This window comes from Monodelphis domestica, chromosome 2 (genome assembly GCF_027887165.1).
Source record: "Monodelphis domestica isolate mMonDom1 chromosome 2, mMonDom1.pri, whole genome shotgun sequence".
Lineage (NCBI taxonomy): Eukaryota > Metazoa > Chordata > Mammalia > Didelphimorphia > Didelphidae > Monodelphis > Monodelphis domestica.
In genome coordinates, this window is record NC_077228.1 from 77,793,043 (window position 1) to 77,818,966 (window position 25,924).

Below are 25,924 nucleotides of genomic sequence, written 5' to 3' on the forward strand. Positions count from 1 at the left end.
ACTTGGAAAAGTCCCTTACCTTTTCTGGGCCTCAATTTCCTCATCTGCGAATTACGAGGGCTGGGCTATGAGATCTCTCAAGGTCCCAGACAATTTGGTTTGATTCTTTGACCTCAAACCTATACTTCACAGCAGGGTGGTTACCATCACCTTGGCCAAAAGGAAGCTAAAAGGCAATTAATAAGGATGCCAGTGACTCTACAGATGGATTTCTCTTGTCAAAATCAAATGCTTTCATTTCTACTTGAAAAGTGATGGGCTTTTATTCATTGAGACAACTATCTGGGGCAGTTAGGTGGCTCAGTGGATTGAGACCCAGGCTTAGAAATGGGCAGTCTTTGGGTTCAAATTTGGCCTCACACACTGCCTATGTGACCCTGGGCAAGTCACTTAACTCCCATTACCTAGCCTTTACCACTCTTTTGTCTTGGAACCAATACATAGTATTAATTCTAAGATGGAAGGTAAGGGTTAAATTATTTTTTTTTAACTATCCCCTTTCTAGAAGCTCAACCTCTAAAAAAAAAAAAAGAGTGCAATTTTTGACAGATGGACGCCTACTGGTTTTACAGGAGCATTCCTTTCCGTAGTCGTGGGGTCTATCTTCTGAAGTCCTGCCAGAAGTTACTTGCATTTCTGGCAATCTTAAACAGAATTGCTGATTCAAACAATGGAAAAGTCCATGTGCCAGTTTTAAGGTCCAGACTCTTAAAATCTGAATGCCATACAACTATTTATTAAGCACATATATAAAGGCACTGAGGATCAATGTCCAACTGAAACAATGGGGTGGCCTGTCCTCAAGAAGCTTGTGTCTAGGAGCAGAACAAAGCTAGGAATTTTACTGTCTCCTGCAGGTCCAGGTTTTAGTGGTAGGGGAAATAAGAGCTGAAACTCGGTCTTTTTCCCTTTGTCTCCTCCTCTCCAGTACCCCCCTCCCCAAGGATCAGAACCCTGAGAGATGGACACACGCACTCAATGGTTTTCTTCGGAATAAGCACGATACCAGGAATATCAATGTCCACACTGGAGTCTGAGAACTCAAAGCAAGGTCTCTTACTTTGCATATAATGTAAATACACAACATTCAAGCTGCTGTAGGCATTAGGGAAATCCAGAAGGGGGGAAATGCTATAAAAATCAGGCAATATCTCAATGTCTTTTCATGTCACTTTAATACTGTACAATCTTCTTTATACAACTGTAACATGCCTCCAAAGGCAGAAGTTGGAAATACAGCGGGAGCCAATAGATCTCAGGGGAGAAAAATGCCAGAGAGGAAAAAACTCCTGGAATAGCTCTTTGAAAGGGTAATTTTCTTTGAGAATAAACAGTAAACATGGTTTTCTGACTTATGGTATTGCTGGTTCTCTGTTTTGGTGTGACACCCCAAAGCCATAGAAAAAGAAATGGATGTCCCTGATGTCCTACAATCACCTTTTGTTTGTTCCATAGAAATGGGTCAACAGCTACCACGCTTTGGTCTAGGGGAAAGAGACAGCTAAGCACAGTTGGCTTCTTGGACCTCCTGGCTTTGGGTCTATGATTCCGGTCCATGGGTGATGCCAACTACAGGATGTCATCTGGTGGCTAGGGGAGAGCTCCACCTAATTCATGCATAGACTGGCTATAACCTAAAACATTGATCCCACTTTTCTGCGGATTGGCTCTCATTAAAGTTCCAGAGACATTTCCCCCTTCTCTGTCCTTAAAGAAGGGAGTTTCTGCCTATCTTTACCATTTTCTATGTTGTGATTCTAAATACAACCCATAAACAATTCATGGAAAAAATGCTTGGCAACAGCTTTTATTTATTCCCGTTTTTTTGGTTAATCCTCACCTTTCGATTACCCTTCATTCATAAAGATTTTACAATTTCAACTTCCTTCTCTTAGACAGCTTACAGACAACTGGCTTCATCTGAGTTTGGGGCATCTTTTATCACCAAAACCCAGTGCAGATAACAGGAAGCAATCCCTTCAACCTCAAAGAAAACTCTTCAGGGTTAATAAAAAGAAATACGTCTGTCTCCAGCAGACAAGACCACGTATAATTCACTGTATGACACTCTACTAGGACAACACTTTCCGCTTTGGTTTTGGTGAATGGGGAAGAAAAGTAATCCTGACCCTCAGCCAGCACCCACTTTACTGCCGACACACAGAGGAGCCTGAGCAGAACGCTGGGGACTTTGTAGTCAAAGGGAGGTAAAGAAACAGAGATTTGTTCCATTATTGGTGAAACTCAATGCTCAAGTAATACCTCTTAAATAACTTTGGTGGCTTTGAAATTTCAATAATTCAGAACCCAAAGAAAATAAAAATCAAATCATGCAGATCACATCCATTCTTATGGAAGTCTGCTTATGGCTGGTGGAACCAGGCTATGACACAAAGGCAGCCACTTACCCCACTGACAGGCTGCTGCTGTAGAAAGAGCAATTAGAGATGCGTGCCCTTAAGTGGTTTTAGATGAATAACTGTGGCCAAAAGGAAAAAAAATTTTTTTTCTTGGAAAAAAAAAAGTTAAAAACCAATCTTGGGGGCAGCTAGGTGGTTCAGTGGATCAAGAAGCCAGGTTTGGAGATGGAGGTGCTGGGTTCAAAACTGACCTCAAACACTTCCTAGCTGGGTGACCCTGGACAAGTCAGTTGACCCCCATTGCCTGGCCATTACCACTCTTCTGTCTTGGAACCAATACTGGAACAGTAAGGGCTTAAAAAAGAAAAATGCTTATCAATTGATAGCACCAGGTTTTTAAGTGACAGAGGGAACTATCTTTTTTACAATTGTATTGGGAAAAAACTATGGTAATTAAATAGTCCCACAACATCTGTGCCATATTACGAATCAGGGCCATGAATCACCTGGGCATGGATGAAACGTCTAGGTTTTCAGTGGATATAAACCCCCATGGTTTAGCCATAAAGCCCTATGTTCTACTGAGGCCTGCTGGGAGTGAGGAAGTGAAATCTACTTGTCTTACTATGTTAATAAGGTCGATTCCAAATGACTAGCTATGCAAGGAATATCTTTTTTTTCTGTACAACTCTTTTACTCTTGGGTGAAATCTCTGCAGGAAAATCAGAGGAAGTGAGTTCTAAACCAGCAATCACTGCCTAATCGGGCCAGCTTCAGCTGCCTCATCTCTGATGTGAAAGAACTGAACGTGATCTCTAAGATCCCGTCCACCTTGGAAGTTTTAGGATGGCTTTCATTAGCACTTTCTGGTTTCATCCAAGTAATACTCAAACTTGGGGTCCATTTCTACTAGGTTCACAAGTCTTCTAAAAGGGAGTAACGTCCATCTGGAGACCTCAGCTGTAACAGCTCTCAAAGACTCTGTCCACAAGGTTAGCTGACTGGATGGAATATCCGAAATGGGTGCATACAGACATGTATGGCATTGAGTAAAGCTGCAAGAGATATTATTCCTATTTAGTATTGACCAAAGTGTAAAATGGCTTCAGAGCTCACATATTTCAAAAGGCCAAGCTAGAGATGGGATGATATATAATAGAGGGCTTACTTTAAAATGTCAGGTTTCCAAGATTGGGCTGAAAAAAAAGGCTTAAGCCATAAAATCAAAAACTTTTATCGCTTGGAAGGAGACTCAGGGGTCATTTGATCAAAACCACAAATGTAGCATTCATGGCATTGCCTCCACTTTCTGGGATTAGTCCTGGGATTGGCGTATTCTGTAAACCTCAATCTAAGAGCAAAGGCAGTTAGTATTCAGTGTGATCTTCTCCAGTGGAGCACAACCATCACCTATCAGGTGTTGCAATGCAGCCAGTGTTAGTAGAGTGTACCTTATGGGGCTGGGACTCCTTTGGTTCCATTTCCTCAATACTGACAGGATGACTTAAAAAGCAGTTTCTGATTTAAAATGGAGAATTTTAAGAGAGTCACCAAGAAGAGAGATTAGAGGTAGTAGTACCTTCTCACCGGCCAAAATTTAGATTTCCACAATGTATGCTATTTCTTATTCCTTTTTTTACACATGATTTGAAGATACCATGAATACATATTTAAAGTACTTGCTTGCATTTAACATCAGTTCATAGAACTCCAAATGAAAGATTCTTTTAAGATGGAATAAAGAGCACAGATGCTTACAGATGTCTCTTATTCATGGAAAGGGTCACTTTCTAGCCAGAAAGATCATCCCTTCTCCTCCCTTCCCCCCCAAAATTGGCAACCAACCCTTTGCTTGCAGAAGGTAAAATACTTAACAGAGACAGATTTCAGTTACAGTTGTCAACTAGATTTCTTTTCACAGCCCTTAAAACCTCATGAGGTAAGATGGAATAAAAGTTGCCAAGTTGTTGGCTACCAGACTCATCAGTCTGTTCGGTTCTGGGTAAAAGCGGAGAACTGGAAGGCTGCCAAATTTCCTCTCCTTTCCTGCTCTGGCAGAAATCACAAGATTGTGGAAGACCCATAAAACAAACACACACAAAACACCCAAAGCAACATCTAGTTGTATTACAGTACAGAACACGCCGTATAACGGCATCTCACAGTCCACACAAAGACACAACCAAAACATTAGGGCTAGGGGTGTCACACAGTTTTGGATCTAGGCTTGGATTCATAGGCTGGATGGCTTGGAGCTTCCCCTCCCCGGAATCTATCAAATATCACCTGCAACACCTTTCCAAGAAACATCTCTTATTGACCTTTTGTTATTTAATGCTGTAAGTTCCTTTACAAATGCCTATGAGCTTGGGCATAGGAGACAGTAAAAGGAAAAATCCAATTGCTCCCTATGGGCTATATTGGCCAAGAGCACTGGTGGTCGCTGCATCAGAAGGCTCTTACTATTCCATAGTCAAAGAGGTGAAAGAAAAATCTGAGGGAACCACCCAAGTTTCCACTCAGACCTCAATTAGCTCTGGTGAACTAATGAAGAAATCTTTGCCACTCAAATTCCTCCCCCCCCCCAGGGCCTCCAGGCATGCAGTTTTCTTTTCCTGCCCCAGCTGAGGGTTTTCTGAGACTCTACAAGTTCATACCAGTCTCACAGAGACTGCATAAACAGCAAACCACATGCTCAGCCTCTGGCTCTATTTAGCTTGGCCAGAGTTTGGGTTTGGGGGCAGACTTGGCTCTTTTATTCATTTTAAAGAATATAAAGCATAGCTCTGTAAGAGGGACTAGGAGGCAGGGTCCCCCAAAAGAAAGAGTATTTTAAACCAAGGGACTCCAGACTATCTCATTCTCTTCATTCCCTCAGAAAGAGCAGGTATCTGGTTGGTTCTGCCCAACTGTGTTGCAGGGCTGTTGCTCATCACTGTTGAGGTCATCCCTGAATCCAACCAGGAGAGCCAGCTGATTCTAAAATATGGGCTTGAAGAGAGAACTTTGGTAATTAAGAAAAGTTTATTCAGTGATTGAGAAGTCATTCACTATATTCCCTTTGGAGCTTTTGTCCCGAGTTTCACTTGTAACTTCAGCTTTGCAATTTCTACTAAAAGACAGAGACAGATGTCCATGCCTTAGGTCTTTCCTTCCATGTAGCACTAGGCTATAAGAGTACCTGGAGCTGGCTGATTTCAGAAAAGCTCTCAGATGAATAGATGTGGCTTTCACCCAAATTCAAAACTTTAAAAACTATTCTCTCTTGATACCTCATGGGAAAGTGTTCTTAACCCTCTGTAGTTGAAAAAAGAAATGATCAAAAACAGAACAAAGAATAACAGATCTGCAAACTTGGGCTCTCGGAGTCTTCAGAAGAGTACAGAAAATAATTACACATTTTTGAGTTTCTTGAATTACTCAGCATTGTCTAGAAGCAGTACTGATGGGTGATTCTAATAATTCTGTATATACCTAAACATCATGGTAGCAACATGGCCAGGAGTAGCAGGACCAAAGCAAGGCTTCTGGAATGACCACAAGCTTACTTGAAGACACTGGCAGCCTCTTACAAGGTGGACCTAGTGCTAAATAATTCTCCAATATTGACGTCAGCTACCTGTCTTGGATGCATTTTAGCCAACCATACTTCATGATGAGAATATATTTCAATGAATGCATGCTTTGAGGACTTTCCTTGTCCCAAAGTTATATACCAAAGCGACCACAGAATTGATTTTCTTGGAATGATAAATTACAAGTAACTGAGTGGATTATGGGTAAAGCCATTCATGATGATCAAAATTACTTTTTGCTAATTCAAAAACCAATAAAGAGTGGTCATTTATAACATATCAAGTTGAGTAAGGAGTGTAAACACAGATATCAACCATCCCTTTATTTTAAAGTTCATTTCTTAGCATCCATAAAGAGAAATTTCCTCACCTACCATGATTCAAAAAAAAAAAAAGATAGTATCCTTATTTTTTTTGAAAAGCATTACAAATATCCAGTATTAAAATTGCAATTCAAAATTAGCCTGGGCCAATACATAATTATGATTGATAAAACTGAATGAATACTGAGGAGGGACCCAAAAAGACAAGGACAATTAAGGTAAGGCTGAAAGTCCATCTCAATGCTCTGTTCTCTCCCAGCCTTTGCAATCCATCCCATCTTTTGGTTGAGCTGCTCCTTTCTTCTGATGATCCTGTGATTCCATCAATGTGGATCCTTCTTCCCCCAGGGCAAAGCATGAGCTCTCTAAGCCTGACCACACAACTTCATGAGAGATACAGCTGTGGTCAAAGCAATCCATCACATGGGAGCCAACCTTGAGGTAAGGAGCCTGTCCCAACTTAAGGAGGTTTATGCTCTCCCGGCATGGTCTTGTAGAACCCCGGGTCACAAACTGCTATGGTAATATTAGTTTATTCATTAGGGAAAGTTATAAAAATATCCTATTTACATGTGCATGTGTTTGAGGCATTTGAAGAATTATCAAAAGCCTAATGTTAGCCTGTCGGCAGTCTGGGTTTCCATGAAAATTACCTTAAACTAAGTAAGACAAAGCATTGTCAGTTTCATTTGGAATTGGCTCAGTTATTCAAATGGAAGAGAGTAATAAAATCAACTGCTTCCTTAAGCAAACAACCCAAATCACCCAGCCACCCTAGTTATCATAAACAAGTAAGAGCCGTCTGGTCCAGGGCAGAGGTTTCGTTTGCTGATTTTCAGCCTTGGAATGAATCTAACAGAGGCAATTCCTCCTCTCCCCCCACCGTCAACCCCACCCCCAAAAAAACCCTAAATGAAACTAAAAACAACAGTATAGAGTAGAAATGCGACAACTCCTAACTAGGGTAGTCTATACAATTCTTTCAAGTATTCCATGGAAGTGCTCTGCAGTGATCTACTTAGGGAACACCTTATAAGCATGGAATGTGCACCACTAAGTGAAGGCTAAGATTAGTACAAAGAGCAGGAAGCATATTCAGGTCTCAACCTGCATTCGGTCCTTTACCAAGAATGCAAACTCAGGGTCACGTTCCTCTTTCCTTGAAGCACGTAAAACCAGAACTTAACCATCTGTTATACCCACAATGGTCTCTCCATGTTTAGTGAGTACAATTTCCACTGAAAGAAATAGGACTTGGCCTAGGAATCTTGTCCTAGCACTTATCCCTCTAATGGAGTCTCGGTTCAGGGACAACCTGGCTTAGGAATTACTGTGTTTACTGTTACTGGATATATAGTTCCCAAGTCTTCTACCCTCCTTAATGACCAGCAACGGTGGAGGTGAAGGACACCCAGCAGCCTGGCTTCCTCAACAGTATGTTTTAGATAAGACAGTGGCATTTGGTAAAGGGAAAAGAGGCTGGAAGAAAAGATCCCCCAAGAAAAAGGTGGAAAGACTTCGCAAAAGCAACAGGACACCAACACTTGCTGATTCACTCCCTGCACTTTGGAGGAAGGAAAGAAGAACAGCAGCTCGTGCGTGCCCATGGCAGGAGGGGCGACACATGCCTGCTGGGACTCACATCTGGGAGTGAGCCAGACTTCCACTTTACCTCCAAGGGATTTGTCAGGCAGGTGCTACAGCAACAGCTGCCAGGAGTGTTTGGTTTACAGAGAAAATCAAAGTCCAGGGGCATGAGTTCTTGGAAGAAAAATAAAAATGATGGCAACATTAACTCTGCTGACTTTTCCTTTCTCCCCTCACATTTTTGATGGAGAATAAGCAGCATTCCAAAGAAGCTTTGTCCATCACAGCACCAGAAAAAGAATGAGCACTACCAGTAAGATCCCAAAAAGCACGATGATTGCACACCACTGTCGACGATCTGGAAAGTAAGGAGACATGAATTAACTTTTCACAAAGAGAAATGTGCCACTGGAAACATGGTGACTGACTTCCTGGCAACTGCAAGCAGCAAGCAGAGGTTGGATATGGATGCTTTGGTAACCTGAGGTCACTTCTGATTCTGTAATGATACAAAATGTTTGTGATGAAGAAACCAAACACCATCACACTTGTATCTGACAGTCAAGGCTCTTCGAATATGCATTGTTTCTGGTCTAAAGAGCAAATAATTCTGCTGGTCTCTGGAAAGGTCACATCATATAACAAGTTTTTATTTGCTTGATGTATAAAGGCTCTAATGAACTGATCTGAGTTTCCTACTATCTAATTATTGTATTGCTTTAAAAAAAAAGAAAAAAGGTGGCTTAGTTTTTGCTGATTGTAGTGTGACAAGTGAAAAAACCATGTGTTTTAATTCTTCCCCAAAAATAAAATCAGTGAACTATGACAGAATTCCTTTTCTAGGAAGAATGAAAGTAGAAGGAAGATAAAAGCTGTTTGGAGATGGGGAGAATGAATGCCTAGAGAATCAAGTTCCCTAAAAATATAGCCCATTTAAATATCTTCTCCATAGAACCTTTTGGATTTTTGAAGACTATTAGTTAAATAATAATGGTAGTTATGGTAATAAATATCTATGTTCATTACGAGAATCTTTCTTTTCAAGTTCTCTGCCTCAAGACCAATACTGGGGACAGAGAAAGTAAAAGGATATTGCTTAGAGTGGTTCAGGCAAGGAAATTTATTAAAGAGACATTTCTAGAAATGCAGCTTGTGCCTGAAACCTTTTCCTAAGCTTAGGGTACTCTCTTTTTTTGGTTTATTCTTGACTTTCAATCAGAGAAAAGAGATTCAAGGCATACTGGTGAATTTCTGGGTGAGGAGGATGTAGCAGAACAGGTAAGGGTATAGTTTTAGTCCTCTGAACATTAGGGATATTCAAAAAAAGTTCTAAATGATAAGGCAAGGGAGGACAATGAATACATTTATTTATTTAACACCAGTTGGGAAGACAAAATTATGCCAACCGGGAAGAGGCAAAAAGTACAGTGCAACTTTCATTATACAGACAACTGGACCAAATGCTCAAAATATATGCATCTCTATTTTAAGAAAGCTTTTCAAAGCAGTCAGAAGTGAGCAGCACTGCTCTGTTGCAGGTAATAATGTTTAAAAACTTTGTTTATTCACATTCTAAAATACATAAATGTTTTAGAATTATTTAAAAATGGATCTTGGCTATTTATTTGTAAAGTTTCGCCTCAATTTAAAAACACAATCTTTCTCAAGATACATAGTGGATATACTTCCTGCAAAAAAAAAGAATGAAACCTCATAAGCATATTTCCTGTTTTTTATTATCCCTGACATCCTGCTATTCTTAGAGACCCATAGAATTCTAATACCATATAATTTTTCATCTTGGGCTTTTCCATGGGTAAAGACCCTTACTTACCAATCACATCTTCTCCCTTTTTTTCAGTTACACTAAGGGGGATTTCTTGTTAAGAAAAATGTGTTATGCCCAAGTTAATATAGCTAAAGAAGGCTCTCTTTTAAAGTGATTTTCCTTTGAATTTGTAAATCGCTCATGGAAAGCATGGTTACCCTAATGGGCTTCTCACAACTACTTCCTGTGAGTCTGAACAGCTGAAGCAATAATCACATGACCCTTTCTGACCTCAGGTGAGCAGTACACAAAGGCTAAGCTGCCTGATTCCACCATTTAGATTAAAGGAAATGATACAGAAAAGAGGAGGCTTTTCCCACACATGTTGAAGAACTGTATTTTGGACTGATGGAAGAAATCACTAAATATAAATAAAGTAGATTTATTTTCTCTAAAAAAGTTAACACTAAAATCAGTTTTATCCTTCACTTGGTCACTATGTTCCAATTTATTCAGAAATAGATTAGTTGGTATTATAATGCTTTGAAACAGTTGATTTTTTTTTTTCCACAGAGCCACTGGAAATAGAGATTGTGTGTGCTAGGGGAAGGGATGAAGGGACAGGGTGGGGAATAAAGAAGAAGACAATCTACTACCTTTCCCTGGAGAGAAGGGAAGGTGCTCAAAAGAAAGTAGGAATTGCCTAAATTTGGCATTGGATGGATATGTGGAATGAGAGCTCCCTAGATGAAACTTACCAAGGCTTGGTTGGCACCAAGGTATTGAGGGTAGGTACCTGAAAGATGGTGGATGCCCTTAAGAGTTATTATTCTCAGTTTGGACAGGGGTCAGGGAAATCAGTTCTATTTGGGACATATTGAGTTAGATGCGTATGGGACCTCTAATTAGAGATGTCTGATAAGCAGTTGGTATTATGGGTTGGTATTATTATCTGCAGTTCAGGAGAGAATCTAACACTGGATATATAGATCTGAAAACCAACTGAGAATCTGGGATAACTGAATCCATGGAAGCTGATGAGATCATCAAGTAATAAAGAATAGGTTTTAAAGGGAGGATGAGACAGGATAGAACCCTGAACCCACCCCAAGAGAGGAACTGTCAGGTAGATGAAAAAACTAGAAGAGAAGAGTGGTCACAAAAATATAGAAATGAAAAAATATCTGGGGCAGTCAGGTGGTTTGATGGATTGAGAACCAGGTCTGGAAAAGGGTGATCCTGGGTTCAGATCAAGGCTCAGTCATTTCCTAACTGTGTGACCCTGGATAGGTCACTTATGTAAATCTTGAAATTTCTCAGACTTGTGAATGTTAAAAATTTCCCCATCGGGGAATTCTCAATTGGAACATTCCCAATTTTGACTGTGAGAACTCGCCAGGATCAGAAATGTGAAGACCTCTACTCCACCCTTACTTAAGACTGCTTTAGGGGAGAAAAATCCTTGCTATGGGAGGACCTCTACTCCACCAGTAGTTAAGACTGCTTTAGGGGAGAAAACTCCTTGCTAAACAATGAAAGTACTTGGACCCACGCTTATAATAAGGCAAGGAGTTCTTTGAGCCATGCCTGTTTTTAGAATTGATACAATGAGATGCTAGGTACCTATAAAGGTCTGGCAACTTGTAAACTTGCCAGGAGCAAAGAGGTAAAAACTTACTCAGAGGTTTTCTCCTGAGGGGATTAGTCGACTTAGCTAGGAATTCAAAATGGGCTGTTCCTCAGAAAACGTCTATGGTGATTGGTAGATGGAAGGACTTAGAGGAGGTGACATAAGAGAAAACCCCCTATATAAGAAAAAGACAGACTGCTAAAAGGGGATGCTTTTGGAGGGAAATTCTTTTGGAGATCGCTTGAGAAGGAGCTCTTGGAGAAATTCTCTAAGGAGGTCTCTCAAGGGATGCTGACTCTGGCTGGAACTCCCTCTGGGGAGACTCTGTCCCTCTGAATCCCTTACTTGGACAAATCTTATGGTGAGTGATAACTGACTGGTTTCTCTCTTAAGGCTTAGGCCTGGGTTGGCCAGGCCTGCCCTGGGCCGGCCTATTTTTTCTCATTAATTCCTTTTCTCTCTCCTTCTCCTTTTCTTTAATTCCTCATTGTATTATTAATTAAAACCTCTATAAAACCCAGTTGACTTGGGTATATTCATAATTGGGAATATATTCCCTGGCGACCACCTTATATTTGATTTAAAAACCAAGACACTGTAGTGAAACATATTTTCTGCGACCAAATTTACTCACCTACTCTTATATCTAGCATAATTTGTATCTTCCACCATTTTAACTCACTACAGTTTATAACCACAACTAGTTTAACTATTACACTTAACAGTTAACTGTCTAGACTTTACCATTCTTCTGCTTTGGAACTGATACTAGTATAAGTTCTAAGACGGGAGGGAGGGGAAAAGGAAGGAGGACTATCCAAGAGAAGGTGAATAACCATGCCAAAGAGATAAAGGAGAATGATAATTGAAAAAACACCATTTGCTTCGGCAAGTAAGAGATCAGGGTTGATTTTGTAGCATGGGGCTTCAACTGAATGAGGTCAGAAACCAAACATGGAGAGATTTTAGAAGAGATTAATTCTCTAAACCTCATTCTCTAACCTTCAATCCCTCCCTATCCCCTTACTCTTTTTCTGTTCCCTACAAATATGCCCATTTCTCTTCCATCCTCAAAAACTCCCTACTCATCTGACCAACACCTCACTTTTTTAGGCTTTCCTCACAGGGGATAGCAGGCATTTGTTAAGTTCCTCCTCTGGGCCAGGTTCTGTGCTAAATACTTTACAATATTGCCAAGAGTATCAAATATCTTTTAAGTTGCTTTCCTACAAAACTGAGTGTAATGTGTATTTAAAGGTCCCGCTTCAAAAAACTAAGTGAGCTGTCATTTGTCATAAATTTAGGCAACAAGCAACACAAGATAAAAGAGGTAAATCAAAGATTCCTGATCCTAGTCTTGTGACAGCCCAGAAGTGTCAGGGGCTAATGTTAAATTGAATTTTCAAGGAAAAATTTAAGTTAACTCAAATTAACCTGGAAAATATAGCCTCTACAGCAATTTTGGAAGAGGGATGTATAAGCAGAAAAGTATTATAATTTCCTAGAAGTCAAACCAGCATTTTTATCCATTCACTGTCTTTAAAAATCTCACGCCTACAACACAATTGAACCAATCTGTTCAAATATCTGATACTAGTTTTAACTACAACTTTAAATAAAATTAATCTAGACTTTAGAGAAATCAAAGGATTAGTCTTTGATCTAAATAGGGGTTTTCATATATATTATATATATTTTTTAAATAAAACTTATTTCCAGGTCTCTTGGCTGCCTCCCCCATTCCACAAACAGGTGTGTATATGTATATATTTGATTATGTCTTTTTCAGGTTTCCATTTTTCAGTTCATTCTCTTGAGGTGAACATTCACAAATTATTCTTCAAATATTAAATCTATAGTTCTAGATATTGTTCTCTTGGTTCTATTCATTTCACTCTTCATCATCTCATGTTTTTCTTTCCAAGTTTTAAAAAATTAATCTGCTCATCATTTTTTATGATGCAGTAGAATTCTATCACAATCAATTGCCACAATTTGTTTAGCCATTCCCCAACTGATGGACATCCCTTCAATTTCCAGTTCTTTGCCACCACAAAGAGAACTGATATTAATATCTTGAAATATATGGATTCTTTTCCTTTTCCCCTGACCTCCTTAGGAAACAGCTCTCTGGGTATAATTCCAAATTGCTCTTCAAAATGGTTGGCTCAGTTCACAGCTCCACCAGTGTACCAGTGTCCTCACTTTTGCACATCCCTTCTAACACTTGTCGCTTTGCCCTTTTGTCATTTTAGCCAATCTGATGGGTGTAAGATGATACCTCAGAATTGTTTTGATTTTCATTTCTCTAAACAGCAGTGATTTAGAAATTCTTTCATCTACCTATGTATGGTTTTAATATCTTTTTTTTTTTAACCCTTACCTTCTGTCTTAGAATAAATACTGTGAATTGGTTCCAAGGAAGAGGAGGAATAAGGGCTGGGAAATGGGGATTAAGTGACTTGCCCAGGGCCACACAGCTAGGAAGTGTCTGAGGCCAGATTTGAACCCAGGATCTCCCATCTCTGGGCCTGACTCTCAATCCACTGAGCCACCCAGCTGCCCCTGGCTTTGATATCTTTTGCCCATTTATCAATTGTGGGATGGCTTTTAGTCTTATAAGTTTGACAAAGTTTTCAACATATTTTAGATATGAGGCCTCTATCTAAGAAACTGCCTATAAAATTTCCCCCAAAATTTTCTGCTTTCCTTCTACCCGTGGCAACATTAATTTTATATGTACAAAAACTGTTCAACTTAATGTACTCAAAATTATCCATTTTACATCTCATAATGTTTTCCATCTCTTACTGACTCATAAATTCCCCTCCTATTCACAAATCTGATAGGTATTATATTCCCTTTTCTAGTTTGCTTATGATATCTCCTTTTATGTTTAGATCTTTTATCCATTTTGATCTTATCTTAAAAGTGAATAGTGTAAGATGTTTCTGCTAAACTACTTTCCCATCATCCCAGCAGTTTCTACCAATTAGTGATTTCTTATCCCAATAGCTTGGATACTTTTGTCAAATACAAGGTTAAGCATAATCTTTTATTACGATCTTTGTATGTCTGTTTTGTTCCACTGATCTGCCTTTCTATTTCTTAGCTAGCAGATTTAATAAGTCCTCTATTCTGGCAAAAGAAGATACAAAGGGAGGGAAAAGTTTTTCTTAAACTGTAAAAACTGCCTCAGTGCAAAAAATAAAAAAGGAATAAGAAAACTGATTTACTTTGCCAAAAGTATGTCACAAGATTTCCCAATTAAAAATGTAAAGTTCTCATTTGCTTACTCTATCAACAATATATATAAAATACTGAAAAATGAGGGCAAGAAATATAAAAATCAAGATATCTATGACAACCAGGGTTTTAAGGACTAACGAATAATATCCCCTTCATATTTATTTTCTTCTATGATAGAAAAAAATGTGTTTTTAAATTAGTACCCACCACTGGTCATATGGGACACTTTTGCAAGTTTCTTCATCACATTGTCTAGCCGAGACTGTGTGCTGTCCAACTCGTGAGAGAAGTCATCTAACATTCTGGATAGAGAAGTAGATGGAAAAAGGACATGGTAAACAAATTTAAAGGAACTATGTTGTACTCACTGGCCCCAAACTTAATTAGCAGGCAAAGTCCCCAAATCACAAGATAAGCAAGATGCTAAACAGTCTTGTTTATATATTCTCGTAAAAGCATAAAATTACTTATGTTCTGTTACAAGAAACTAAACTCCCAAAATCTGTCTTTCACATAAAGTTTAGTCTCCATTTGCTAGCTGTAGGACAGTATGCAGCACAGTATAATTGTGCGTTTTATCAATTTCCCTAAAATATCTGGGGCACAGAATGCAAATAGTTCTAATTATTTATTACCAGTGGTGTCTTAAAAAACAAAACAAAACACTATATACAGCGTTTGAGACCAGTGTGACCACTTCTTGACTATGTGATTTTAAGTAAGTCACTATTTTCTATACATATCCTAAAGAGAAAAAAATACAAAGGAAAAGGCCTCTATGTACAAAATATTGACAGCAGTCCTTTCTGTGGCAGCAAAGAACTGGAAAGTGAAGGGATACCCATCAATTGGGGAATGGCTGAACAAGCTGTGGTCTATGATTATAATGGTATACTACTGTGCTATAATGACAAGCAGTAGGACCTCAGAAAAACCTGTCAAGATCTACACAAACTAATACAGAGTGAAATAAGCAGAACCAGGAGAACACTGTACACAGTGACAGCAATATTCTACAATGAACAACAGTGAAAGACTTCACTACTCTCAGCAAAGCAATAATCTAAGACAATCCCAAAGGAGCCATGATGAAAAATACCATCTGCTTCTAAAGAAAGAATTAGTGGGGTTTAAATCCAGGCCCAAAGCATACTATATTCTTGTTTTTCTTCCACAGAAGGACTAAAATGAAAAAATGTTTCTTACACGATTGCACATGTAAAACATATATCAGGTTTTTTAATCTTCTCAGTAATGGGGGAAGAGAGGAAGGGAGGGAGAGAATTCGAGACTCTAAAAAAAAAAGGTTAAAATTGTTTTTATAAGTAAACTATGGAAAGTAAAATAAAAAAATAATAATTAAAAAAATTATACCTCTGACACTAGCTGGTCTTAAATGTCTTTGAGCCCTTAGTTTTCTCATCTTTAAAAATGAGAATAAAATCAACTTCCTCACAGGATAAGGATTAAAAATAAAGAGTACATGCAAAACACTCTGCAAATCTTAAAGATCAAAATAAATGTTATCTTATACCTATATCCTGATTACTGAGAATATGGAATTTTGAAGGGGTCACAGGTCTTTTAATTTGGGCCATTCAAATTTACTGTCATGTAAAATATGGTCACTGGTTCCAGTTTAATAGAAATAAGCAGCAGTGAGTTCAAACAATGTGATCTCTTCAGAGAATTATTCACACCAATTAGGACTTGGCTAAAGTATGAAGCTGCTAGGTTTTTATTAGAGATTCTTCCTTGACCCCTGACCCCCCAACCCCCACTCTATTCCCAAACAAAATGCTTAGTAAATGTTTGTTGAACACTTGCCTGAAGGTGAAATAAGGTATAAAATAGTGCAGATCCACTTAGGCCTCAGTCCTCTTACTAGCCCCAGCCCCTTAAAGCTAGAATAAATATAGCCATAGGAGTAAGTGGCCTATGCTAGCATTATGCGTTTGTGTGTGTGAAGGAGGTGGGGGAAGGGTTATAACAGAAGGAAGACTATTTTCATCTACTTAAGAGCTTCTGAAAAATAGTGAATATAAAGGGGAAAACCCACTCATTTTCTAGAACTCATGTGCAGGAATTTTCTTTTAATAAGGCCAGTGCTGCTAGATCAAAGAGTAGATGGAGATGAGTCAAATATAAGAAGATAGGAAAAGTGGGAATGGATCAGACTATGAAAGGCTTTAAAAGTCAGACAGGGTTTTCTATTGATGTAGGAGGTAAGGAAATCTTTGGGATTGATTAAATGGGGGTCAAGTGGGGTTACGAAGGCCAGGGTGACATGGTCAGGATGACCTTTTTTAGGAAGATCAATCTGACAGCTGAGTGGTTGATGGTCTGGTGAAAGGAGAGACTTAAGCAGGAAGACCAGATTATTGTAAAAGTCCATCTGAGAGGTGCAGCTGGGTAGGTCAGTGGTTTGAGAGTCAGGCCTAGAGACAAGAGGTCCTGGGTTCAAATGTGGCCTCAGACACTTCCCAGCTGTGTGACCCTGGGCAAGTCACTTAACCCCTGTTGCCTAGTCCTTACCACTCTTCAGCCTTGGAACCAATACACAGTATTGATTCCAAGACTGGAGGTATGGGTTTTTTGTTTGTTTGTTTGTTTGAAGTTCATCTGAGGTAAGGAGCACCTGTACTAGAGGGGCGGCAGTATCAGAGAAGAAAGAGGGCAAATAGGAGATGGCGCAAAAGGACAGGGCAAAAATTAGATGGGGGGAAGGTAAAAAAGAGTGAGGAATCGAGCATGATACTCAGTTGTGAGTCTGGGCCTAGGGAGAATGATGGGGCTCTCAATGGTAATAAGGAAGTCAAGGTCAGGAGAGGATTGGGGAAGTGATAAAGAAGGGCAGGGGAAGACAAGTTCAATTTTGAACATGTTGAGCTTGAGACATTTTTGTAGCACTCACTTTGAGGTGTTCAACAGGCTGCTGGAGATTCCAAGACTACAGGTCAGGAGAGAGGTATGGGATGGATAAATAGTTTGGAGCATCGATTAAATTCATAGAAGCTGATGAGAAACACTAAGAAAAATAGTTATGAAGGAAAAAGAGAAGGGCCTAGATCAGAGTTTTGAGGGACATCCTAGGGCAGGAGACACAATCTGGATGAAAATTTAGTGAAGGAGATTCAGAAGAAATGCTCAGATGGTTTTGGGGGAAAACTAGGAAAGAGAGAGAAAAAAAGTAAAAACCTAGAGAGCAGAGAATTATCAAAGAAAAGTGGATGATCAACAATGTCAAAGGCTGTAGCTTGTAAAGGTCAAGAAGGGTTAAGTCAGGCCCAGAGCTGGGAGAGGTCCTGGGTTCAAACCTGGCCTCAGACACTTTCTAGCTGTGTGACCCTGGGCAAGTCACTTGACCCCCCATTGCCCAACCCTTACCACTCTCCTGCGGTAGAACCAATACACAGTAATGATTCTAAGATAGAAGGTAAGGGTTTAAAAAAAAAAAGGATGAGGATTGATAGGGGGTCCTGAGTTGAAATCTGGCCTTAGATACTTCCTAACTATGTGATCCTGAGCAAGTAACTTAACTCCAATTGCCTATCCTTTGCCACTCTTCTGCCTTGGAACTGATACTCAGTTTTTTTAGTAAGGATTTCAAGAAATTTTTAAAGAAAAAAAAAAAGAAACCATTGGCAATTGCAGTCTATACCCTTTGTCCTAGTTGTTCCACTTCTAGGCCAATATTTCAAGGAGATCATTAAGAAGAAAATTCCCATATATAACAAAATATTTATAACAGTACTTTGTGGTGCCAAAGAGTGGGAAACAAAGTTGCTGCCTGCCAATTGGGAAGGGAAATTGTGTTGCAGGAATACAGATGGAATATTACTCTAAGAAATTACGATTATGACTCCAGAGAAGCATGAAAGACTTACATGAACTGACACAGAGCTAAGAAAAAAAGGCATACAATGACAACAATTTAAAACAGAACAATAAGCACAATGTAAATGAAAGAGACTATTTAACAAAGAATAAACAAGAACAGCGCTGAAGAAAAGACATGAAAAGCCACTTTCCCCCCAACTCCTTTATAAATGTGGGAAAATCCCCAGGTATGGAACACTAAACATATTTTTAGACCTTTTTGATATGCTGTAGATTTTTCTCTTCCGTTTAAAAAAAAAATCTGTCATGGAATGTATTCTGGAAGAAGGGAGGAGAGATTTAGGTGATATAAAAGAAAATCTATCAATAAAAAAGTAAGTGCGTGGTATCTGATGGGGAAGACAGTCTGGAAGAGATGGTGAGAAGTGAGGAAGGTCTGAATTAGGGTGGTAGCTGGATGGGAAAGAGGGAAGGAAGGGGGAGAAGGAGCTTTTCTTTAAACTCAGTTCTGAGACTTGCTCCAGAAACTCCACTAGCCTTCCATTGTCATTAGGATCCAATACCAATTCCTCTGTTTGACATTTAAAGTCCTTCACAATATAGTCCTCGCCTACCTTCCACAATTACTGTCTATTTCTCACATATAACATCCCATCTCCTCATGCTACACCTTTGGACCCAATGTCCCCCCATAATGATTGGTCATTCTCTCATTTCAAATGGAAAGGCTCTTAACTTCACCAAATGTCAGCTCAAATTATCAATTCCAACAAGAGGCCTTCCTGTCCTCCCAAGATGCTAACCCCCTTTCCATCCCACTTTTCCTCCCTTAGAAATTACTTGGGATATATTTTGTTTACTTTCACAGTTCATATTATTTCCTCTCAACAGCTTGCAGGCTTTCTTGAAGACACGGGCTCATTCTTTGATTTTTTTCTTTCCTATATCTAGAATCTTGTGTACCATGTCCAGCACACAGTAGGAATTTTACAGATGCTTCCTGAATAAAGAAGGCTGCATGGTAGAGGAGAAAGAGTAACATTTCTGTATCTCATGTAAGGAGCTTCGAGCTTGTTTGCCTCTGGGTGGCCAACAGTTTTTTCATCTCTAAAATGAAGAGGCTGGGTCAGATGATCTAAAAGGTCTCCTTCCAGCTCCCCAGCTATGTACATGGAGATTATGAAGAACCAACTTTTTTTTCCCCTTTCCTTGAAAAAAATTTACTTGTTTGTTACATTAAAAAGTTTCCAGGTATCTCTTCCCTCTGCTCCCCGAATTAGAAAAAGCATCATTTGACATAAAATATAAGTATAGATAAAACTATGTCTTGCTTGTTTCTATTTTCCAGTTCTTTCTCTGGAGGTGGACATATACAAGCCATTCTTTAAACAGTATTTCTGTTGCTATGTATAATATTCTCTTGGTTCTGCTTGTTTTACTCTTCATAATTTCATGTAGGTCTTTTCATGTTTATTTTTAATTAACCTGCACATATTCTTACCTCAAAGTAGTATCACAACCATACGCCACAATTTGTTTAGCCATTCCCCAATCGATGGACATTCCCTTCGTTTTCCGTTCTTTGTTACCACAAAGATAACTGTGATGTATTTTTGGAATGTATAAGATATTTTCCTTTTTCCTTGATCATCTTAGGAAACAGATCTGATAATAGTAGTGCTGGATCAAAAGGTATAGAGTTTTATAACTCTTTGGACATAATTCCAAATTGCTTTCCAAAATAGTTGCATCAGTTCACAGTTCCACCAACAGCTCTTTTATTTGTACAAACACTTTTAAATTTAATAGAATCAAAATGATCCATTTTGCATCTTATCATGTTATCTCTTATTAATTCATAAATTCTTTTCCTATCCATAAATCTGATAGGCAATATATATATATACACACATATATGTATGTATATATGTATATATATACACATATACTATTTTCTAATTGGCTTACATTATTCTCTCTAGGTCTAGGTCATGTAAGATCAACTATTTTCTAATGGTATTTTAAAAAATGCTGAAATCAGATAAATGTTTTTGGTTGTTGAATGTTGTAAGTTTTCCATTAGCTCCATTTTAGCAGCAGTTGCTCCTAAGCAAAAGACTAAATATAAAGTATCTGTTAACATAATCTGCTAAGAACGTGCCAGTCATTGCTTCCCCATCTCATTGGAGAATGGCTTTTCTCAACCACCACCTCCCCCCAGTAGAATTATTTCTCAATACTCACACTGCCTGCTCCTCCAGCTCACCACCAATGCGCTGTGACATGTTCTTCAGCACCCCAATGCTGCCAGAGACCAGCTCCAACTGCTCATCCTGCTGCTCCACAATCAACTAGGGCCAATTAAATCAGTTAATTAATTAAAGCCAGTTAAACCAATTAAAACCTCTCTTAACCCGGTCTTGAGTCCAACCCTCTAGTAGCTGCTAGCTGTTCTACCAAACTTAGAAGAATGAAGTTTAAAAGCAAAGACTAGAGATCAGGGGTCCAAATCTCTTTCCCAGGAATTCATGAGTCCAAAGGCTGGACTGTCGGGCTACCCATATCATCTGCTTAACCCTATGGCATGGGACCAAATCAGCAGGACCTAAACAAGAAAGACTTCTGACAGTGGGCTGAAGCAAGTTAGGAGTCTAATTGTAGAGCTTAAACATTACTATGAAGTATCACTGAAGCACAGGGGCATGGGGAAGAAGTATCCCCTTGCTAGATGAATGTTCTCAAGCAATGCTAGAATGAGGGGACAATTATTACAGAGTAAATCCAAGATTTTAATACCTTAGTGTGGTCATAACTGCAAACAAAGCATTTCCCCTCTTCTTTAGGGACAAACTATTGGTGCCACCACGGATATATGTTGTAATGACACCCTTTATTTGTTTTCACATTTTATTTTATTATGAGCAATAAAGGCTGGGCAATGGGGGTCAAGTGACTTGCCCAGGGCCACACAGCTAGGAAGTGTCTGAGGCCAGATTTGAACCTAGGACCTCCCATCTCTAGGCCTGGCTCTCAATCCACTTAGCCACCCAGCTGCCCATGTTTTTTCATTTTATAAACAATCTTTTCCATACTTGTCTCTTATCAGTTTGATGATAATCAAACTAAGTCAAATATCTAAAGTGGTTAAGTCATTAACGACTAACAAATAAATCACCCTATAATTCATGTGTGTGTGTTTATGTACAACACAAATTAAGAAAGAATCTTTGAAATGTAAGTGTAATCCATATCTGACACACTAGCTATAAAATTTTCCTAAGCATATAACTGCATTGTAAAAAGAAAGAAAATGGATAGTGAGGTCAACTTTTCTTCTATTTCTTGTCTCTCCTCTCTTTCTACCCCCTTAAAAGGTCTATCATTTGTATACACAATGGAACCAATGTAGAGCTTTTCAATAAAGAAACAAGAACTCAATTTTTCTAAGAGTGCCTTTGTCAAAATGAACAAATAGCTGCAGAAGCTGAGCGAGGGTTATGAAGGAGGTTTTCTTTTTTAAATGCACAGCCTTGTCTCTTATTTCTGGATGTCTGGTCTGCTTTTCAAAAGAGCTATAAGCAATCCCAGTCCTCTTGAAACAGAGTAACACACTAAAGAAGCATTATACAATATAACTACCATTATACATCAAGAAAACAGTATCACCAACCCTAAGAAAAAACCGTGTCAGAAGTTCACTTGTGATTAAGATGGCAAACAGGGTGGTTATTAATTAGAGGAAGCCAAGTGGGATCTTGTCAGCATTCATTCTTCCCATTTCTCAATTAACCTGGAGGCTCTTTGGCCATTCACCTGTTGCTGGGCCTGCTGTTCCTCAATGAAGTGTGCATTAGCTCGCTGCAGCTCTCGATCAAGGCGGCCATACTTATCTGTCCCAGCACTCCAACTCTGACCACCACTTTCTCCTAGCAGGGCCTAGGCAAACAAGATTGAGACAAGTCAAAATAGAACAGAAAGATTATATATCCAGGAACTGTTAGTGTGTCATAGAGCTCTAGAAACCATCTTGAATGGAATGCTTTCAGGTCTCTGCCCCAATAAAACTTGTTGCCATTATCAGGAACTTTCATAATTCTTTTTTATCCTTACCCCTCCCACCAAAACTCCTGTATCCCACAACTGAGAACACAAGAAAAAACAAAACCCTTTACAAATATACAGAGTCAATCAAAACACATTTCTACAATGGCCACATCCAAAAAAATATGTCTGAGTCCCTTACTTCTTTATCAGGAGGTGTGCAGTCTATTTTTTTTTTTTAGTCCTCTGGATTCCTGATTGGTTATTCCACAAAGTTCATTTGTAAACTATAAGTAGTTCATTCATTCTCCAATTTATGGGCACTCTGATTCCCATACTTTGCCACCTCAAAAACAATTATAAAAATTTTTGTACATACCTTGTTTGTTTTACTTAGGCTAATCCTTCCCTTAATTCTCTCTACTTCTCCCTTCCCACTTCTTCCTCTTTTGCTCCTATTTACCTGTCAAGTGAAATTAATCTTTATAGCATATTCTTCCTTCTTTAGAACAGTCCAGATGAGAGTGAGGTTCAATTATCTGCCACTCCTCTCTACCTTCTTCCCCTTGGTCTGTACAGATAACTACTTTTGTGCTATATATAGTAATTTTCTCTAATCTTCTTTTCCCTTCTTCTCCTCTCCCCTACTATATTCCTCATCTCTCTTTCCATTATTAAGATCATCAAGACATAATAGAACCATCATCAGGCTTTGTCGAAGTGGACTCCCTCTATGAGCCCTAATGATGAAAAGATTCAGAGGGGACAATACATCATCTCCTATATATGAATGTAAGATGTTTATTCTTGTTTAGTCTTTTACCATCATTCATTTTTTAATGCTGTTCTTCATTGCTATGTTTGTTTTGCAAAGTTTCTCAAAGCTCTAAACTTTTCATAAGTAATGTTTGGAAGTCTATTTCATTAAAGGGCTATTTCCTTCTCTACCCCCTTTTATCATTATACTTAGTTTTGCTGAGTGAATTATTCTTAGCTTCAAGCCCATATTTTTTACTTTCTGGAATACTGATATCCTAAGTTTGCTGCTTTAGAGTGGTAATTACTAAATCATGTGTGATTTTGATTATGGCTCTTGGTACTTGAATTTTTTTTTCCTGCTTGTATTTTTCTTTGACTTGGAAACTCTGGATTTTGGCTGTGATGTTCTTGGGAGTTTTCATTTGGTAATTTCTTTCAGGAGATGACTGGTGAATTCCTTTTCTACTTTGTCCACTGGTTCTAAGAGACCTAGGCAGTTTTCTTTTAAGATTTCTTGAAATGTGTTGGACCTGAAGTTCACATAATCTTTGCTGTCATTCAGTCATGCCCAACTCTTTTTTGAAAAACTCTCATTTGGGGTTTTTGTGGCACAGATACTGTAGTGTTTTGACATTTCCTTCTCCAGCTCATTTTACAGATGAGGACACTGAGGCAAATATAGTTAAATAACTTGCCCAGGGTCATAGTTAGTGTGAGGCCAGATTTGAACTCAAAAAGATGTCTTCTTGACTTTTTGCCACCTAGCTTCTCTCATGTAGCCTAGTGATTATTTTTTTCTCCTTGATCTGTTTTCCAGGTCATATGTTTTTGTTTTTTTTTTTACTATGAGAGATTTTACATTTTCCTTCCTTTTGACTTAGTTTTGATATTTTCTTTATGCCTCATGAAATCTTCTACTCGGTCCACTAAATTTTCAGGGAGTTTGCTGTTTGGGTGAGATTTTGTACCTGTTGCACCAAACTATTAATTCTCTTTCTAATTCTTCCCTACATAGAAATTTCTTTTCAAATTTTTTTCCTAACACATTCTCATTCCATTTATAAAAACATCTGTAAACTCTTGAAAAAAAAATTATTGCTTCATCTCTTCCAGGAATTCTAGTTAGCTTTGTGCCCAAGATGTGTATTTCTCAGATGCACTTCTTGTATATGGGTTAGAGTTTCTCTTCTGCATTTGTGTCTTGAGCAATCATTCCACCAATAATAGCTCGATAGGGTATTTTTTGTGTTTGCCTATTCTTCCTGACTCTTTAAGACTTGATATTAGGGTTAAGATCTGCAACACTTCTGGAGGGGTCTGGGCTGGCCTTGTTGCTGTTTTCTTAGGTTATTATATTCCAGGATCTTAAAGAAAAGCTGGGCCTTATAAATCATTGGTACTTCCAAAATGGTATAATGCAAGGCCAAGTCTGATTGCTCATCCCCTGCTCTGAGCTCTGCAAGTTCCTGACCTGAATTTGGGAGTGTGCAAGAGGAGACTACTATTAGATTTCACTGCTACTGGGCAGCTGGAAAGCCTTGTTGGCTAAAAGTGGAAGAATTGTAGGCACTCCTTTTGTCCAAATTTCTTGCCCTGGTAATTCCTCTGCAAGTTGGGCTAGATGCTGGAAGTAAGACCCTCTTCTGAGCTTGGAGTCTGAGCCACAACACTGCTGCTGCTGACTTTTGAACTTTCTTTCTTGGTACACCACCCAAAGTCTTCCTATTAGGGAAAGCTACTCTTTGATAGGTCTCCTTCTTACTGTCCAGAACTGGACAGTGGGTAGCAAAGCTATCACTTGGCAACATCATTCCAGTGCATTGGCCTAGGGGGTGACCCAGTATGAGTCCAGGACCTCATAATAGGATAAATTATGCCAAATAAAGAGAAGCACAGGAGGGGGAAGGGAAGAATACTATTATAAGGAGAGGAAGGGAATGCTAATAGGTAATTCTTAAACCTTACTCTCAGTGGAATCAACTCTGAGAGAGAAGCACATTTAGATCCACTGGGGTATCGAATTCTATCTTACCCTACAGGAAAGTTGAGAAGAAAAACCCATTTAATGACATAGCCACTGAATCTTCTGATTAGCTATTTCTTCTAGGAGGATACTGATAAAGACATTACTGAATTAATCAATGAAGGAAGATAGTAATAAAAGAAGGGCCTTAACTCCAGAATATACCAGTGGCAGCCCAAAGAGCCACAATGCCCACTATTAGATTTAATAAAAAGCATGTCTAGATTGAATCACTGGGGAAACCCTTTGATCGGGAGCTAAGGCACATTGCTAGGTCTCCTTCAAACTTCTCTCGGAACTTTCCAGCTCATGAATCAAAATAACAAAGCATTGTTAGAGCAGGCACAGGTCAGATTTGCTTGCAGTGGGCTGCAATTTTGGACACTAAAGGAGTCAATTCATTTTGGAGGATCAGGTTTTCTGCAACAAATCCCTCATTTGTCCTGCATGGAAACTGAAATTTGGGGGGATAAATTTAGAGCCAAGTTCATATTTATTGACTAGAATGAGTAAGATATTAGTAAGACAAGGTTGGAGAAGAGGAACATCCAAGACAAATGGACAGTCTAAAGGCTAGAATTGTTAGAGGCTAATGGCCAGGTAAATTCTAGTCTCAGAAAACCAACTATTCAAGGGATTGAAATGCAGAGAAAGCCAAGGATACAGGGGAAACTAGGTAAGAGTCCAGAGTTCCAAATTCTGGGTCAGAAGGAAGGGTTACAACCTAAGGCCTTGAAGCATGGCAGGGCTATCAGAAAGCTTAGATACT

General features: G+C 38.9%; 1 protein-coding gene across 6 annotated transcripts in view; it reads right to left on the minus strand.

Annotated features, from left to right (window-relative positions):
• Positions 1–1,156: 1,156 nt before the first annotated feature.
• STX6 (syntaxin 6) overlaps positions 1,157–25,924 on the minus strand; it is a 55,944-nt gene continuing 31,176 nt past the window's right edge. For 4 of the 6 annotated variants that reach the window (XM_007480906.3, XM_056815616.1, XM_007480910.3 and 1 more), the window contains 4 exons: positions 22,146–22,268; positions 20,577–20,683; positions 14,700–14,794; positions 1,157–8,203 (listed from right to left, as the gene is read on the minus strand). In XM_007480906.3, coding sequence (XP_007480968.1) covers positions 8,127–8,203; positions 14,700–14,794; positions 20,577–20,683; positions 22,146–22,268 — 402 coding nt within the window. In that variant the 3' untranslated portion in view covers positions 1,157–8,126. Of the gene's footprint in view, positions 8,204–9,195; positions 9,534–14,699; positions 14,795–20,576; positions 20,684–22,145; positions 22,269–25,924 lie in introns of those variants that run through there. The other 2 variants (XM_007480907.3, XM_007480908.3) reach the window with 2 other exon arrangements.